Raw genomic sequence first — 18,386 nt, 5'->3', positions numbered from 1 at the left:
CTTCCCATATTTATTAGTTGCTTAATTAGATTCCAGCTTTCTCTAAGTTGGGATTCAAGGTGACTTAAAACATTTTAAAAGACAATAAACAAAAAACCTATAAATTAACTAAAACAAACTAGTTAAAAACAAATAATTAAAACACATCAGAACACATTAAGAACCAGGAATTAAAATACATTTTGTCCTGATAGTAGACTATTGATCAGCATCATCTGTGCCTTAAGTTTTCAAAGGCCTGTCTTAGTAGGAAGGACTTATCCTGCTGATGGATAACAAAGATGGAGTAGCCACAGAAAAGACTGTGTCATGTGCCACCAGCACCAATGCTTCTAATGTTGATGGAGCTCAGAGGAAGCTATCACTTGCAGTTTCATATAAGGAGGTTTTTCAGGTAGCCTGGGCGCAAGCTGCATAGGCTCTTGACAAGGTTGCTGGTGGCGAAGTTAGAAGTGTGTCCTTGTTGTTTTTTTAAGTCCTTAACAAGATTTCTTTTCTTTGTTTACAGAATGTTATAAAATATAAGGAATTGGTTCTAGCAGTTCTTGTAATTTGTTCTGGTAAAATATGCTTCTCCTTGAGAAGGTGCTTGATCTTAATAAAAATGAAGCAGCCTCATCCTGTGCTTCCTTTTTTTACCTTTGTGCACAGCAACAAAATGTTTTTTATCGCTCTTTTAAAAAGCTTAATTCTTGGCAATAAATGTGGCCTTCACAAAATAGCCACAGCATTCTACATAATGCTGTATACCCTCTTAGCATTGTTGTTGTAACATTTGTGATGCATGATTTGCTGTTTGATGCCTGCCTCCACCAGTAGATTCTTATATTGATCAGAGGACAACACATTTCTGAAATGACCCAGAACATAGAATATGTTCCTATTGCGTGCACTTCTGCTGCCACAGGAACTTTCCCTGGTGACTACGACATCAACAGTTGTTGGTGTGTTTGGAAAACAATAAGACTTGCTCTGCAGTGTGAATAGGCAGAACCTGCATGGTTTCTATCAATATTATTTTAAATGTTAACTTTAGTATTTTGCAAACATGGGAAGATTATTTATTTGTGTTTAATCCCTTTGTTTGCAAATGTTGAAATTCAAATCATTATTTCTGGTAAGCTAAAGCAAGCTGGGTGAAGCTGTGATATGGGATATTCTTTGTTATAAGATTAGAATTTAGAAGGCAATTTCCAAAATAGGGGTGAAATGAAACAGCTTAGATAAAACAGTGGTCTTCTAGGAGGAGTCCACAACAAGTGTTAATAAGGTTCACATTCTATGCAGCTTCAGATGTATAGTAAGTTGGATCTTGGTTTCTGCATTTTACAGGTTTTTCCTTTAGATTGTAATAAAATGCCCTGCCTTTAATTCTGATCCTATTAACGAAGGCATTTTCATAGAAGAAAAATAATGGTCAGTACAATTTAAATACTGGAAATTCTCATCCTTTTCCTTTCACTGGCCCTATTCCCAAGTGCTAATTCCCACACCCTGTACCCTTACCCACCATCTTTGTGAGATAAGGGACACACTTTTTAAAGTTTATACCTCCTTGATGTGGTATGTTTCTGTAATAATGTATCACACCCAAGGGCAGTTTCTTACAAGTATTAGATTAGACAATGATGGTTATTATTTCATATAACTTGGCTGCAACCCTTCAAAAGCAGATTGACTTGAGAGTTAGGTCTGACCCCCGCCTGGATTTATCGTAAAATATTAGTCTCTAAACCCATTATATCAGTGAAGATCCACATGAGACAGTCTCCAAGTTAAGACTTGGCAGGGCAGACAGTAGTCTTAGTTGCATGTAAATCTATTTAAGGGGAAATGTCTAGTCATCCCAAGGTACATTGCAAATAAGTACTTCATTTAGACATTCTTACTTTGCTCAAGGAGGAAATAATATCAGGGTGAGGTTGTGAATTTTAATAGTGGTTTCCAAAGAAAATAGCTGCTGTGGACAAGTCTTTAGACCATTTCCTGCCTATTATTGGTTGATATGACCTCTTGGAACATTGCAAAGAAGTACTTCACCCCCTACATGAAGCAGAGTCTATCAGTCTATGATCTACTCTATCATTTTTCCAGTTACTGAAAATAAGTAATACATGGCCCATCTCTTCTTAAGCCCTTTACTCACCCCATCATTCATTTTGGAAAGACATTGACTAAATTTTCACTTAGTTTCCATTACTAAGTTGACCAAACGTATTTCAAAGTTTTCAAATCTTCTCCCCCAGTAATCCTTCAGGTTTAGTCAGTTGATTTATGAATATTGAAAATAGATTAGTTACTTTGATCTTTATGTTTGTCTTTCTCAAAATCCAACTTCATGTGCTTCTTTACTCAGTATCCAACTTAAAGTCTTTTTTTCTTAATCCTGTATCAGTTCTGAATCCAATGTTCCTAATTTTATCTTTCCTAGTTTCTCTTATCACACAGAATTTATCAACAACTCTTATCTATGTAGCATAATGTTTAGATTAACGTATTTAGAACAAAAAGGGTAGAAAAATGATTATTTTTACATAAAGCATAATATATAAGGCATTGCACACAAGTGCTCATAAAACTTGTATTGGACAAAATTTATTGTAATTGGAACAAACCTAGGCAAATTGTGGTTTTCACTCTCCTCTCTGCAGCCTTCTCATGTGCAGCTGCAAAGAGTTAAGCTTCAGTGTCTGTTCTTGATTAAACCTAATTTACGTTGCACACATCTGACAAATTGAGGTTCATCTTAAATCATGGGTTATGAAGCTGCTTACCTACAGTGTGGACATAGCCCTATACTGTGGTTAATCCAAAATTCAAAACCAAAGCAGAAAAGCTCTGGTAGAAAAGAAGAGGGAAGGATGGGAGTGGACAAGGTTCATCTATGGCAAGTTGAGAAATGGTGTGATGAGTCAAGTACTCTTTCTCTGAAACACTCGTGGCTTGTTTTTTGTCCTTAAAATGCAAATGAGTTAAAATGGGAGAATGGCTGCAAGTTTCCTCTGTTGGAACTGTTGGGTAGTTGATTCTAAGATGGAAACTTGCCCTTTGTGCTTTATTTCCTATGGGGCGGTGTGGCAGGAAGAGGCTGGGGAAGAGGAGAGGGAAGCAGGGATGTTAGCCAACTGTATTACTAGCACTAGGAAAGATCAATAAGTGGTCCACTGAAACGTCCAGCAATTTTCAGGTGAAAATTGTTTGGAAATCCCTGCTGTTTAGGATTGAGCAGCATGCGACAAGCACTGTCACTTGACTGGGACCATCATTTTGTTCTCAGATATCTAGTAGTGTGAAGAAAGACTTGTGGTTTAACTAGCATGACTGAGAAATTACCTAAAACAGCAGTTATTCAGTGCCCAGAGTGTAAAGGACAATATTTTCTTGCTTAAGTAGTTTACTGTAGGCTAAGAATTTCTGCTACTTCATGAGAACTTATCTTTCAGTCTTTCTCTGCAACAATAAATGTTAGAAACCCATATTTAATCTTTGCAGTAGTAATTCACAGGAAGCCAAATATTAACATACAGGGATGGGTTAACCAATGTGTTAACCTGTTCCACCCCCACTGATATTGACAGTAGCAGAAAGAAAAACTCCAGTGAACACAGTGCTGGGGAGGGTGCACTGCTATGATGGTGGTGTAAACCATTCCCTCCCTGGTTGTTGCGTTGATCATTAGAATGGGGTGTGCCTGTTTCTGTGCCTTGTGTAATTGTGACCTGTATGCATGGTGGAGAGGGAGGAGTGTACCCACAATCACTGCTTTGTAGTAGCTTTCTATACAGTAGATTTATGAAACACAGACTATCTAGAACATCCTGAGTATTCTATCATAATTTTAACTATTGATGTAGATAACAAAATAAATTTAAATGGCGCCATACTTCATGGTCTAAGCAAAAAAGTAGTATTATCTAACTTTGTTTCAGAATTAGCATGTGCAAATAGCCTTTCCCCAAATTTCTTACAATTACCCCTTCATTGCAGCCACCTGAACAACACCACTGCATTCTGGGGCAAAGTGTTCAGTGGGGATGGGGGTGGAACAAGGCTTACTACTGACTGTGTAAACTTTCCTCTCTGGTTCAAATCTTTACTTTTAAATGTATACCCCTTTCTTCCAGTGGAAGCTCGGGAGGGCTTACAACAAAGGAAAATAACTATTCTGTTAAATCGACCATTTAAAAATGGATGTTTGGTTGAACTTCCTAAAATGAGGTCTACTGCATAAAAAATAAAGTGCTTGGGAAAACTGAAAAAGGCTAACCTTCTGGCAGAAAGCACAAAGGGAGTGGGGGCGGAGGGTGGCAAACAAATCTCATCGGGTAAGTTATTCCACAGTCTGATAGCTATGGAATACGATCTCTCTCACCTCAATCATACTTCTGCTACAGGCAGACTTGGGAGAAAGGCCTGTCCACAAAAATCTTAGGAACAGTGTAGGCTGGTAAGGAAGGTATCTTGGACACACACAGTTTAGGACTAAATGTAAGCACCAAGACTTTGAATGCTACCTGGAAACAAATTAACAACTAGTTCAGCTGTTGGGTAAACACTCACAAATACCCTTCCTGTATTATCGACCAACTGAAGTTTCTTAAGATTCTTTCAGGTTGCCTTGTGTAAAAGTACATCTGTTCAGGAATGGACGCATCACTATTTGCATTCAGATGCAAAGCTGGAAACAGGAGTACCCCCAAATTGCAACACCGATTTTCGGGGGCAGGAGTTACTCTCCAATCCAGAATAGACTGTATCGGGGGGGTGTGTGGTCTAACTAGGAGCATTGTTGTCTTGATTCTGGGCATCAACAATTTTTCTAATGTCTGATGAAAATAAGAATAAGTGTACCCTTAAATTGCACGCTGTTGACAAAATGTTCTAAATCCCTAAATCCAGAAGCTCCATGTAGATATTGAAATAGCATGGAGGACCAGACTAAACCCTTAGGTACACTATTGGCCAATAGCCAAGGCATAGTATAAGAGTCCTCTAGTTTTATTTGAATGAACTGTGGAACTTGCTGTGAATAAACTATGGAACTGTAACAGAACTCTGCATGTCTTGACTCTGGCAATAGGTTTAATTGCTTAAGTGGGCAGTAACAGTTTGTCTTTATTAATGTTAATATTTATCTTCAGATATTCCCATTGGAATGTACTATATCCTCATATTTCTTATAAATGTGACATTTATTCAATTCAAGGTGGCTGTACTGATCTGATTAGGAACTGAGCTATTATGATACTGTGTCTAATTACCTGGCAGAAGAAAGCCCTATTGAACTGTACAGAATAGGTTTGCACTGCTCACCTACTTGTTGTTTACTGGCTGACTAATTATTCAGGTAGGCAGTGATGGACTACATGGTGTCCTGCCCTATTCAGTTTGTCCTGAATGGGGTAACTGTGCCTCTGAAGGACCAGGTGTGTGGCCTTGTGGTCATTTTGGACTCACAGCTGTCTGTGGAACCACAGGTCATTTATGTGTCCAAGACGACTGTTCACCAGCTCCAGCTGGTGTGTCGCCTGAGACCCCACCTGTCTGCCCACTGCCTCACCATAGTGGTAGATAGCCTGTTTATCTCCTGCTTGGACTAATGCAATGTGCTCTATGTGGGCCTACCTTTGAAGGTGACTTCAGAAACTACAACTACAACTAATCCAGAATATGGCTGCTAGACTGGTGACTGGGAGTGGCCGCTAGGACCATATAGCACTGGTCCTTATAGACCTACAAGGTGTTGGTGTTGACCTTAGAAGCTATTAACAGCTTTGGCCCTATATATAGCCAGGAGTCTCCCCCCTCCATTGTTCAGCCCAGACACTGAGGTTCAGCTCTGAGGGGCTTCTGGTGGTTCCCTCGCTGTGAAAAGTGAAGTTACAGGGAATAAGGCTAAGGGTGTTCTCGGTAGTCACACCTGTCCTGTGGAATACCCATCAGATGTCAAAAGGATGCATAATTATACAGCCTTCTGTAGACATCTGAAGCCAGCCCTATATCAGGATGCTTCTAATGTGTGATGTTCTCTTGGGTGTGGTGTTGTTTCTGTATATTATGTTGGAAGCTGCCCAGAGTTGCTGGGGCAACCCAGTCAGATGGGCGGGGTACAAAAAATAAATTATTCTTATGTATTTTTCTGTAGTTGAACCAGTCGTGAGCCTAAAAAAGGGACCAAATGCTTTAATTGATGGTGCCAATCAGACACTTGCCGCAATTTGCACAGCAGCCACCGGAAAACCAGCTGCAGAGGTTCTCTGGGAAGGTAGTCTTGGTGAAATGGAATCCACTTCAACTTCATATCCCAATGAAACTGTGACAGTGGAGAGTAAATACAAAGTGGTCCCCACAAGATTTGCTAGAGGAAGGCATATAACATGTGTTGTGAAACATCCAGCCTTGGAAAAGGAGATTAGAATGGTGTATGTGCTTGACATTCAATGTAAGTAAGTTGCAATATGTTCTCTGTCCTCATCACTTTGTCCTCTAAAAACATTTCATATTGCAAGTGATAGGATATCTTGTTGATATCAAATATCTCCAGGCTTTTAATACCTTTAAATGGTTCTAAATAGCCTTTGACTTAGACCTTACCCTTTAAAAATAAAAGCCCTGGGTTGGGAACAAGGAAGAATGTTGACATATGTTTCCTCAAGTCATCCTACCTTGAGAAGTAGCTAGTAGCTAGCAATTGCTCTTTTCCATATTCTGATTTGGGTCCCTTCCCAAGGTAACTTGTGATTTATTGTTCGGCCATATTTCTAATGTGGCTTCTCCCAGAAATATCTTGATCAGATTGCTTAAATGGTCAGGACCATTGCACAGCACATTTGAATTATTCCATAGTAACATCTTAATCTTGTCGTTACTGGCTATATATAGTCAAATAGGAAATAATTATGTATTTCACACTCTTACTTTGGGTCTTTGAAGTACCAAAACTTCAAGTTACATATAGACTTAAGAGTTTATATGTAACTTGAAGTTTTGGTACTTCAAAGACCCAAAATAAGAGTGTGAAATACATAATGTGTTAACTTTAAGCTACAGGGTGCCCTGGAATAACAGCAGTTATCTGGGGTGGGGGATCAATTCAGGGGGTGCATGGCAACCATATTCTAATTAAATTCCAGGTTAACTGAAATTGATAACCTGCAGGATAGTTTCCACTACTTAATGCTTATTTATTAGAATATGTTCCTGACAAATACATTTTGAAGTTGTATATATGATCTGTGCAGATAAAGTGCTATAAATAGTATCTAATTTAGATAATGTTAAATGTGTTGAGAATGTTAAGATGGTTTCTTAACAGTCCTCTGACTGACAATGTATTATGTCCAAATTCTATTGACGGTGCAGGTTGACAATGATGGCAAGCAGGCAGAAGGTGAAATCTGTGTAGTTTAGGTATTCATTAGAAGCTAAGAAAATAATTTAGATGGGGACTGTTTAAGGTTGCTAGATTCCACAAAGTCTTACTTGATTGTTTTCCATAGTAGCTTATGTTTATATATGTTTGTAGATTCCCCCGAGGTTACAGTGACTGGGTATGATGGAAACTGGTATATCGGAAGAGAGAATGTTTTACTCAGGTGTAATGCTGATGCAAATCCACTGCCAATGGAGTTTACATGGAGTCGGTAAGTTCTTGTTTAATTCTGGCATTCTTAAAAATGTAAAATATTTTTCAATTCTGTATCTTAATTTCTTAAATATATATCAGTCTGTGAACGCTATGTTGCAAATAGTTAAATTGCAAAGTTATGGAATTAATTACCATCCAATGTGGTAGTAGCACTTAGCATACGTGATTTCTTTAAAGGATAAGGCCAATCCAAGGAAAATAGGTTATTCAATGGCTATTAACCATAACAGTTCAAAATGTTCATCTTGAGTGGCAATATACCTCTAATTTACCAGATGCTTGGAGCAAACAGAGCGTGGCTGTTTGAATCTTCCAGAAGTACAGTGGTACCTCCGGTTGCGGACGGGATCTGTTCCAGAGCTCCGGTCAGATCCTGAGGTTTCCACAACCAGAGGGAGTGCTTCTGCGAATGCGTGCACGGTGAAATCCAGAAAAATACTTCCAGGTTTGCCGCGTTCGCATCCTGAAGGTTATGCAACCGGAGGGAGGTGTGCGTATCCAGAGGTACCACTGTATCTGACTGGTCATTTGGGTGGGGGGTCAGAATTGTAGATTAGATGGTTCCTTGGTCTGTTCTAGCAAGAGAAATATTTTAAGCAGCATATTTGTCACAACTCAAAGCTTTCAGGGAGAATGCAATACTGGTTTTCACAGAAAAAAACCATCTCCTGCATATGCTAACAGCGTAAGAGAAAGACACAATTTGAATTATTTATGAATAAAATAGTATGCTTTATTGTTAAGTAGTAATACATTGCCACATTGAATTTATCAACAAACATAACAGGCTTCAGTATAAACTGTAGAATAGTTTTTTTGCAGAATGATCTATTGATTTTATGTATAGCAGGTTTGGAGATTAGATGGCTTTTTGAATTTCTGCAAAGCTGCTAGTATTTTGTTGGGGGATTGCCAGTCATGATTAATGTTAAACACAAATGTTGCAATTGATTAACTTTGGGTGACAGTTATACTTGATTCAGAAGTAATTTATGATCTATTATATTCATGTTACAAATATACAACAGAGTAAAATGTTGAATAACATTTTTAAAAGTTGCATCATGTCCATAACTAGTTAATAGCTGCCTTGTATCATTTAAAGATAATTTTATTTTAATGTCATTTTATGTATAATCAATTGAAATGTAGTTTCCATCTTAATTTGCTGGCTCTGCAAATTATTTGAAGTTAAAATGCTCTCTGAAACTACAGTCAGTATATTTGTAGTAATGAAATCACCACTACAATTCAGTTCCAAATATAGCACAATGGAAGATTTCTTTCTTCTTTTTTTAAAGGTCCAAACGTGTCCTATTAGAGGAACTGAGTTTGGATGTTAGTAGTAGCGACCTATACATTTTCAATTCTTCTGCCCCTGATTTTGAAGCCATTCAAACCATTCTTTTGAAACTTGAAGCACCTTGTATTTTCATTGTCACTTTGGAGGATAACTGGCTTAAAAGCTCCCCTTTTATGCTGATTGGGCAGCTCTAGGGACCCTGTTGCAGAAAAATAACAGTTCTTTGACCACCCCCCTTCAACTTTGGATCACAACAACACCAATCTTAAGTTGAAAAACACTGTCCATAACTGAAGATAGAAGATGAAGTGATATAAGTATTTAAAATCAACATTGATCAGGAGCATATCATGTTATTTTTTCCTTGTGACCAGGCATTTGCCCTTTTCCTTTATGTTAGGCTGAGGCTGTGTACACACCATACATTTAAAGCATATGGCTTTCCCCATAGTTTTCCCTCGCAGGGCTACAGTTCCTGGCAACCTTAACAAACTCCACTTTCTAGGATTATTTTGGGGAAGTAATGCACTTTAAATATATGGTGTATACACAGGCTCACATTAATGGAGACCAGGTCTAGTTTAGTAGGTGAATTCAGTGATGATATGCCACCTTTGTGTAGCGTTTGCATGCAGCAAGAAGAAAATATAATTAAATGCTCTTGAGAAGCCTTAATTTCTTCCTCTGTTGCATTGTGGGCAAGGTACTTTATTACTGAAGATGATATAGCTTCACATCCTGTAATCTTGCTGCAGTTGATCTTATTACATATCCGTTAAACATTGTTAACAAGACATTTAACATTTTTACTGTTGTAGTAGTTTGGTTTGAATTAAAGTGTTGGTGCTTCTGCTTTGTAGCAAAATTCTGCTTATGTTCTGTTTATGTTCATGGTGTTTACATGAATATATACAAATGTGAACAGGTAACTTAAATGGGGGTGGGAGTGGGCGGTCCTTGGGTGCAACTAGTTAGGAGATTTAGAATGCTCTGTTCCCTCCTCTCCCTCAGTTTTGTCTGTGTGCCATGTATGAAGCAAATAAAGGATTTACACTTCTGTGCTGAACTTGCCAAAGATATGCATGTATACTTATAGAATAATTAACTCAGACTGATTGAGTTGTGATGCTGCATTGGAGGTATTGTGAGAAATTTAAATAGCACCCCACATCCACTCACCATTGCCATCTGATAAGCTGCTGGCTTGCTGATATAGGAAAAGGGCTCATCAAATGGCACTTTGCTGAAGGCTCTCCCAATTCTGGAGCCAACCCTAGATGAGAGAAAAGCAGCTTTGTAGCTAATATAACTAGCATGGAGGTACTGAGTAACACTGATGAGTTTTCTGCAGAGGTTCAGATGAGGAGCTACATACATGTATTCTGTACAGCATAAAAAGTAACTAAACAATTTCCTAGTCATTTAGATTATGATTTATGTAATATTATATGAATGAATTATATTAATATTATATGACTTAATTGTGTGATGTGAGATGATTGACCAGAATTTAATATACATTATTTGGAATGGGCATAAGGCTAAATTGGTGTATGGACACCTAATGCTCAGCTCAGCACCCTGAGAAGAGAATTGTTTTAATACCAAATTTGACATTGTACACATCTCACCAATATTTTAAAGTAAATGACTAGCTCTTAGGAGTATGACAAAGTCTCAATGTTTGGCAATGTCTGCTGGGATCTTAGAAGTCAGTACAGAAGTTGAGCAGAATTTCAGGATGTCGAAACATGACAATTGAAATCCTTGTATATTTCTTTGTATGTCTTCATGATTCTCACAGTTGCCTAGCATGGAACTCTGTTTTGGAAACTGAGGGAACTGTGTTACAGAAACCTAAGGCTGTTCAGTGGTTCTATATTAGTTTTAGAATACATGAACAAAATTACTGCTGAACTCCTTCAGTTCTCATATTAAATAAAATTGTGAAATTCAGTTTTTTATTCCTCTTACTTTGAGACACTCTGCACATGAACTTATTTGCTTCTAGAGAAGGAGAACCTCTTAACTATTTAAAATTATCTGATTTGAATAAAATATTAGATTTGGAACACTCAAAAATGCCTCTTTGTGATTCAGGTTGGATCGACATTGGCCTGAAGGTTTACAGCCTTTAAACAATACTCTGCATTTCAACAGTCCATTGACATATAATTATACTGGAACTTATGTTTGTACAGTGGCTAATCCACTTGGTCAAAAAAGTGATCAAAAGACTATCTACATACTAGGTAAGTCACTGGGTGTTTTTTTCTTCAGTATTTGAACAAACTTCTTAATGAGAGGTCAGCAATATAATGGTCATAGTGTGTTATTTATTGTTTCATTTTAACTATTAGCTTGAGAGAACATCATCCAGTTTGCTTAAAGTTCCTTGTAAGAACATTTCTATTGCATGGGATGTATATTATATAAGCAAAAATATAGGGATGTATCTGCACACAACACTGACAGAAATAATGGTTGGCTTTTTAGTAGCTGGAGCGACAGGACTTTGGATTAGCCTTAGGAACGCAAGTGGGCTGTAAGTGGGCAAATATTTGCCCTCCTGTAAAGATGATTGACATGACATAATCTAGTATGATCTTCAAAAGCAAACCAGTACACTTTTCTTTACTGTTGACACAGCTGTGGTTGAAATCAGGAGTTGGGGAAATGGAGTTTTAAGTAGGAGTTTTAAATGTCCTTAACAATAATTTAAGGTAGTGTTTCTTGTACTGTGGGCTGGGGATTGCCAGTGGGCGTAGCCTTGGCACAACAGCCCATCTAGTGCCTCATTTTCTGCCCCCTGGTCTTTCTGTAACTGAGACCAGCAGCTCACTGCATGCACATGTTTAGACATAAATGACGGTTAGAGAATGAAGCTGTGGCACGCACAAAAAGGGGAAGGAGAAGAATGGGTGGGCTGACAGCCTGGCTGTATGTGAGGAGGAGGAGAGAGAACAGGAAGAAGGGAGGCAAAAGGAATGGACAGATGGAGAGAGAAGTCTTCTGGGAACTTCATTTCAACAGTGCTTGCATCCCATTCCTCTTGTTCCCCACACAGTCTCCTACCGAGTGATGATGACCTCCTGTCTAATTTGTGGCAGTAGAAAAGCAACCTTTCATTGACATATAACGAGAACCGGAGAGCCTGTTTGTGTATGCATGGCCACAGGAGGGTGGGAGAGCAGGTGGGCCTAAGAGACCAGGGAACTGAAGAGGTTTTTTTTTTGTGGGGAGGGATGTAAGAAGTAGAGTCCTTCAAAAATCAGTTTTGCTATGTGTGCTTTTAAATTTGTTCACAACTGACCTGGAATTAGGTTAGGGTAAACAGTGAGGTAGCCAGATTTACTGATGATACCAAAGGGTTCAAGGAAGTTAAGAGAAAAATAAATTGTGAGAAGCCACAAAAAAGGATAAATTCTTACCGTGTGAACATGATTTATGAAAAGATCTATACTTTGAAGTGCTGGAAAATAGATGGTAGACCTGCAACAGTTGCATTCTTCATTCTTTTAAAAGCAAACTTGATATGAACATTCAATTACAGTAGAAAAAAAAATGAAAACTTGTTAAAGTTAGGGTTAAATTTTATCCTTTATATAAGGATTTCCTGCAGTCTGACTTTTACTCTTGATCTTCTCAAGAAGCAGATATATGTTCTTATGTTTTATGTACAATACAATATCTAAGTCCATAATGGGACATTATTTGTATGTTTGGTTATTTATTTATTTATTGCTCAAGGTAGCATACATAATTCTACCCATTTTATCCTCATAATACCCCTGTGAGGTAAGTTAAGCTTTAAGTTAGTGAGTGACCAGCCCAAGGACCTCCAGTGATCTTATTGGCTGACTGAGAATTTAAACCCTGGTCACAACAGGCCCTAGTTTGGCAAACAAACCACTACACCACGCTGGCTATCTTGTTCTAAATATTACAGTCAGCATCCTATACAACATATATCAGTATCTATTGCATTTAACAGAACATCTTCACTTTCAGTTGCTTAAGAGATAAATGTAGTTACTTTGCCCTGAAAACATCCAATCTTACATGTTCAAATTCACGTTAGTCATTAATATTCCAACTTCATAAGCTATATGTTCACTATTTTCTGAGCTTAATGCCTGGCATTTGGATTTTGTACTCCAGTGCATGCAAACCTCTTTTTTTCAAACAGTTGTATTTTGGCAGGTCACACTTTTGCACATTCACAGGTTGCTGGATCAAGCATGGTCTCAGGTACTGACAGACCACGCAGTGTCTTGTGTAAGACCTAGGCTAACTCAAGCTATTTTGGAGGTTATTGGCCTGAGCTGAAGCATTTGACAGTGTCTTATGCCTAAACAAAGCATTAAACGTACAGACACAAATCTATGCCATCTCATAGACGTCACTCTTCTAAAGGTGTGGGTTTATGATTTGTAGCAAGTCAAAGCTGCTTATGGGAGTGCACACCCACTATTGTTTATTGATTTCTACAGTGGCATGGTGGTGCCATGCTTGGAAGTGATTTGCACCCAAATGAAGTGTTGAATCATGCATGTTATATCTATATGTAAATTCCTATTGATTATTCACATACATTTTTTTCCTATTGATCAATCGTTCCTATTAAGTTTTGGGTCTTTTTGCTGCTTATTTAATGTAGGCAACAGTTAAGCTATATTTGAACAGAAGTCATGCATGGGTTCTCATTATATGAAGTTTTGAATTTGAAATATGTTAAAGTTAAAGGGGTTGGGACCATGGAAAGTCCTGCATCAGCAGGGATTGAAGGAGAAGACTGAAGGAAAGGAGTTGGCTTGTAAGGAATAGAAAGGAGAAGAGTCTCTGAAGGAAGTTTATAGGGAAGCAGCTGTTGAAAGCAAATTCCAGACGGGTAGCAGTCTGCTACAACAAAACCAGTCTTGTACACATTTAGAGACAAACAGATTTATTTTGGCATAGGTTTTATGAAATAAAACTCATCCGATGCACCAGGTGTCATCCTTGGTTGGCAGATATACCTGTCAGCTTGTAATGGGTAGAAAGAAAAATAATAAAAAACAGTGGGGCCAAAAAGCCATGAAGGAAGGTCGAGGGAGGGGTACTGTACATAGACTTACTTTCCTCTATTCTTCCCACTCCTCAATTTATCTGCCGTCTTACTGGGACAGTCTGAGCAGCCCACAAGCTTCAGGTCCCATCATTCCTCTGCCCTCTAGCATCTAATTCTGATGTGACCTTGAAAGAGGGAGGGACTAAAGGAAGAAGAGGAAGCCACCAAGCCCCTTCCATTGCCACAGCTTTGGCTAGTTTTGCATGCCTTGGCCTGGGATCATGAAAAAACTCAACAGCCACTCCCTCAACAATGCTCCCTGTCTCTCAAGTAGTGTGGACAGAAGGTCCTCTGATTGCCTACTCAGGCCCATGGTGTGCTGCAAATAAATTCTGTTGACTGGATTGGTATACTGTAGAACAGGTGTGGGGTGGAAGAGGAGGAGGAGGAGGAGGAAGAGGAAAAAGCTCCCTGACATCACCCTGATCAAAAGGCAACCTGTTTTTCAAGACAACAATTTCAGCATGTTTCCAGATTTCCCCCTTTTCTTTTTTTCTTTTTAGCCTGGTGATACTTCTGTTTTGGAAAATGATAGAAACTAATTAAATCTTTTTCACCTACTTCATACAGGATCAGAGAACTTTATTCACTCCTTTTTAAACTAAACATCATTACTCTAGATCAGGGGTTCCCAAACTGTGGTCCATATAAGAAAAAGTAGCAATTAAAATATGATTGAAAATTATACAGCATTTAGCACAGTGCATTACAGTTGCTACAACAAGCGGGGGGGGGGGGGGAGATCATGAAGTTGGCTACCAAGACACTCAGCAATTTTCAAGTGATCCGTTGGAAGAAAAGTTTGGGAACCACTGTTCAAGATCCCTATGTTCATCTATGTAGTATCCCCATTTTACAAATTCCTCTCCTTTCTCTTGTTCATTTAATGTACTTAATATATACATAAAGAATTAAACAACTCACTGATGAAAGTGAGTGAATTATGTTACTTAATGACAAGTGGCATAATAGTAGTAGCATAGACCTAATATTAGTAGAATTTTTTGAGAAAATGGGTTTGTTATTCAAGCATGTCAAAAAAGGCTATAAAGATTATATTATGAAAGTTACTGTTTATGGTATTTTAGGATTTAATTGAATTATTCAGTGTATAGCCAGCTAAAATAGAGTAGTTAATAATAATAATAATAATAATAATAATAATAATAATAATTAAAATTACTTAGATTGTATTTCAGTCTTCTGGATTTTGTCTACTTAATTAGCCTACACAGGTAATTATTTATTTGAAGAAGTAGTCTAAACGTTAACAATAACATTTCATGAATAGCCTCCTCCAGTGGGCTATTAGTTTTTAAAATAGTTTTAAAAATAATTAAATATTCTAAACTGTCTCCTACCCTTTTTTATATCACCTAGAATTCACTTGATAAATGTGAAGTATATTAATACTATTATATTTAGGATCCAAAGAACACTACTTTATGTATGTCCTGGGGTTTGGGCATGATGAGTAGATTTTTTTTGTTTCCTCTGACATATCCATGGCTCATATCACAAGCAGCTTATGTAGCTCAACATAATTTCAAGATCATTGCCATGTGAGACTGAAAAGGGATCCACTATTTGTTATACACAGCTTTAGACTGTCGTGGGTACATAGAGCAACTTTTGTTTCTTTAAGCAATTTCCTTATCATCCACATACAACAGTTTCCAATACACAAATGTAGTCTTAAACACATCTTGCATAGTCAACCCTTAACAAACCTGAACAATACTGATGCCAAGTAAAGATTGTATGTGTTATTTGAGCTTTTAAGTACCCATACCACAACAGAATAAACCTGCAACTTTAGGTGCCAAATATTAGAAGGTTCATTAGGTGCTTTTCATAGAAATTGAATAAATCATAGAATTGTAGAGTTGGAAAGGAACCTTGAGGGTCAATATTGAAATAATAAACAAATTTCTTATGCTTTGATTTGTTCCACAAGTCCTTTGTTTTTTTAGAAGGTTCCTATTTTGATTAAAATGTTTCTTTAGTACTAGTGAGAATTTTGGAAGCATTGAAGTGCACAACAAACTTTTTAATGCTGCTATCTTTTAAAATCTTGTAACTATCAAATTGAATCCTACCACTACATACATGGTCAGGGGAAATGAAAATAATGAAGAACTAACTTCAGCATGCATCTTATAGTTTTTCATTCTCTAACCAAACTATATATAATACATTATTTCTTTCATTCTTAACTCTGCCTTGGAATATAAGAAAAGGTTGACTTTTCAGCTGATGGCATTGATCCATGTTTGCTCTAAAACAGCATGGGGAAAAATTGTTGATGATATTGTTAGAGTAAACTATTTTTTCATACTTCAGTAAGCTGGTCCAGAAGTTAAGTCTGCTCCCTCTACCCAGAGTAATGAAATTAAATGAAGAATGAAAAACTATGTTGAAGTACACTTACTTACTCATCAACTGTGCTTTCTTATCAGCTCTTAACTTAATGTAGTTTGCATTGACATTTTCTGCCTTTTCTGTGTCTTGTGTATCTCTGCTCTTTCATTAGATCCTCCTACTACTACCACTTCACCACCCACGATTCCATGGCTTCCTTCAACTGATGGCATCACAGGTTTAGCAACTCAGCCAAAACTAAAGCTTTTCCCAACATCACCATGGCCAGCAATGCAGGAAGACAATTGGGGCACTATCATCGGTAGTGCAGTGGGCGGGGCTCTTTTCCTGATATTTGTATGTGTCTTGGCTGGAGTTATCTTGTATAGGAGAAGGAGGACGTTCCGTGGTGACTACTTCGCTAAGAACTACATTCCACCATCAGATATGCAAAAGGAGTCCCAAATAGATACCCTCCAGGTAGAGGATGTGGATTCTTACCCTGACAGTGTGAAAAAGGAAATAAAACATCCTGTGAACAGTCACATAACTAAAGACTACTTGGGAGAATCTGAAAAAACAGACTGGAACAAAGTAGACACTATTAACAGGTACCAGGACAGGTATGAAAGACCAATGGATTACTATGAAGGTGGAACACTGGGAATGAAATACTTAGGTGAAGAATGTTATGAAGAAAATGAAGATGACTTAGTTTCACATGTAGATGGCTCTGTAATATCTCGAAAGGAGTGGTATGTCTAAAGAACACCTTCAAGTCTTGACTATACATAAAGCTCCTTCATTAGCTGATCACTTTCAGATTGTTTATACTTTTTCTTGAGGAATAGGTTTTTGAAGTTGATTTTCAAGCTTTTTATATTCTAACTTGACAATTGAAATGTAAAAACCTCATTTAAATGTATTGAAGCTGCTTTATTATTTTTTTCAATGCTGTACTACTGTCTTTCACAAGATATGAATTTTAATATAGTGCTTTATTTGGCCTATAGCACAAGATAAACAAGTGCTAAGTGGAAAAAGAAATTGTTATAAAAAGTTTGAAATGAAGCAACTGTCTTTGCTTGTGACTACAAATTTATGATCAAGACTTACCTTGATAGTACTTTTTGATCCATAATTCTAGTAAACAGTAACATGAAACTGATTCAAGTACAGAGCTGATCTAAGGTACACTTTGTTTACAAAAAAATTTATGACATGAAATATTCTGATGGCACAGTTTTTTCAAAGCTTTATTTTTAGGTTTTCTGCACAGAATTTAATACCTCTACATTTTTGAGCCTTGCCATTTAGATACTGTAGTAGGTGGTACCTTTTACAGATGACTTGTTGCACTGAACCTGCTGCAATAGACTTTTCAATGAATAAAGTCTTGCAGCATAACAGGAACTCTATATTTTTACACTGCATTTTATTTCCAAGCACTGGGATGTAAGATTCCAATCACTTCAGTTGTGTTTCCAGACTCATCCTTTCCAGAAGATCTATTAAATGTTATTTTGTTACAATACAAACAGTTTACCCTACCTATATGGAAAAAAGTAACGTTCAGAAAATATTAGGTTTCCATAACATTAATTAAGCACAGAGCTACAAATGCATTGAGTTGAAATCCAGATGCAACTTCTGTATTTGAATGAAGATGCATTTTAAGAAATAAACTTTTGGCTTTTCACAGAATTTGATGGTACAAGAAGTATTTGGACTGTCTAAAGAAATGTTGGCTAAAAAGCAGGGAAGCATTAAATGCAGGAGCAAATTTAGACTTTGTAAGCATTTGTCACTATGAAAAGCATGGCATTTTTTGAAAGAGAAGGATGAAACACTTTGGCTTAAACAGAAAATATACTAGCATGGTATATTTCATATGAGGCATTTTGAGACATTTATGCTGCTTGAAAAGAATTGGAGTAGTGCAGTAAAATTACTATTAAAGTAAA

At 37.4% G+C, this 18,386-nt stretch overlaps 1 protein-coding gene and 1 long non-coding RNA gene across 2 annotated transcripts in view; one reads left to right on the top strand and one right to left on the bottom strand.

Moving 5' to 3' along the window:
• The window catches only part of LOC310843890, a 435,627-nt gene that overhangs the window by 90,759 nt on the left and 326,482 nt on the right, over nt 1-18,386 (bottom strand). The window lies entirely within an intron of this gene.
• The window catches only part of NECTIN3 (nectin cell adhesion molecule 3), a 41,406-nt gene that overhangs the window by 11,091 nt on the left and 11,929 nt on the right, over nt 1-18,386 (top strand). The window contains exons 3-5 of the mRNA XM_083736918.1: nt 6,146-6,442; nt 7,526-7,643; nt 11,052-11,203. Coding sequence (XP_083593044.1) covers nt 6,146-6,442; nt 7,526-7,643; nt 11,052-11,203 — 567 coding nt within the window. The remainder of the gene's footprint in view (nt 1-6,145; nt 6,443-7,525; nt 7,644-11,051; nt 11,204-18,386) is intronic.

Source organism: Podarcis gaigeae (assembly GCF_964106915.1).
Source record: "Podarcis gaigeae genome assembly, chromosome: 4".
Lineage (NCBI taxonomy): Eukaryota > Metazoa > Chordata > Lepidosauria > Squamata > Lacertidae > Podarcis > Podarcis gaigeae.
Note: the sequence above shows the minus strand (reverse complement) of the source record. Positions and strands in the feature narration are given on the sequence as shown.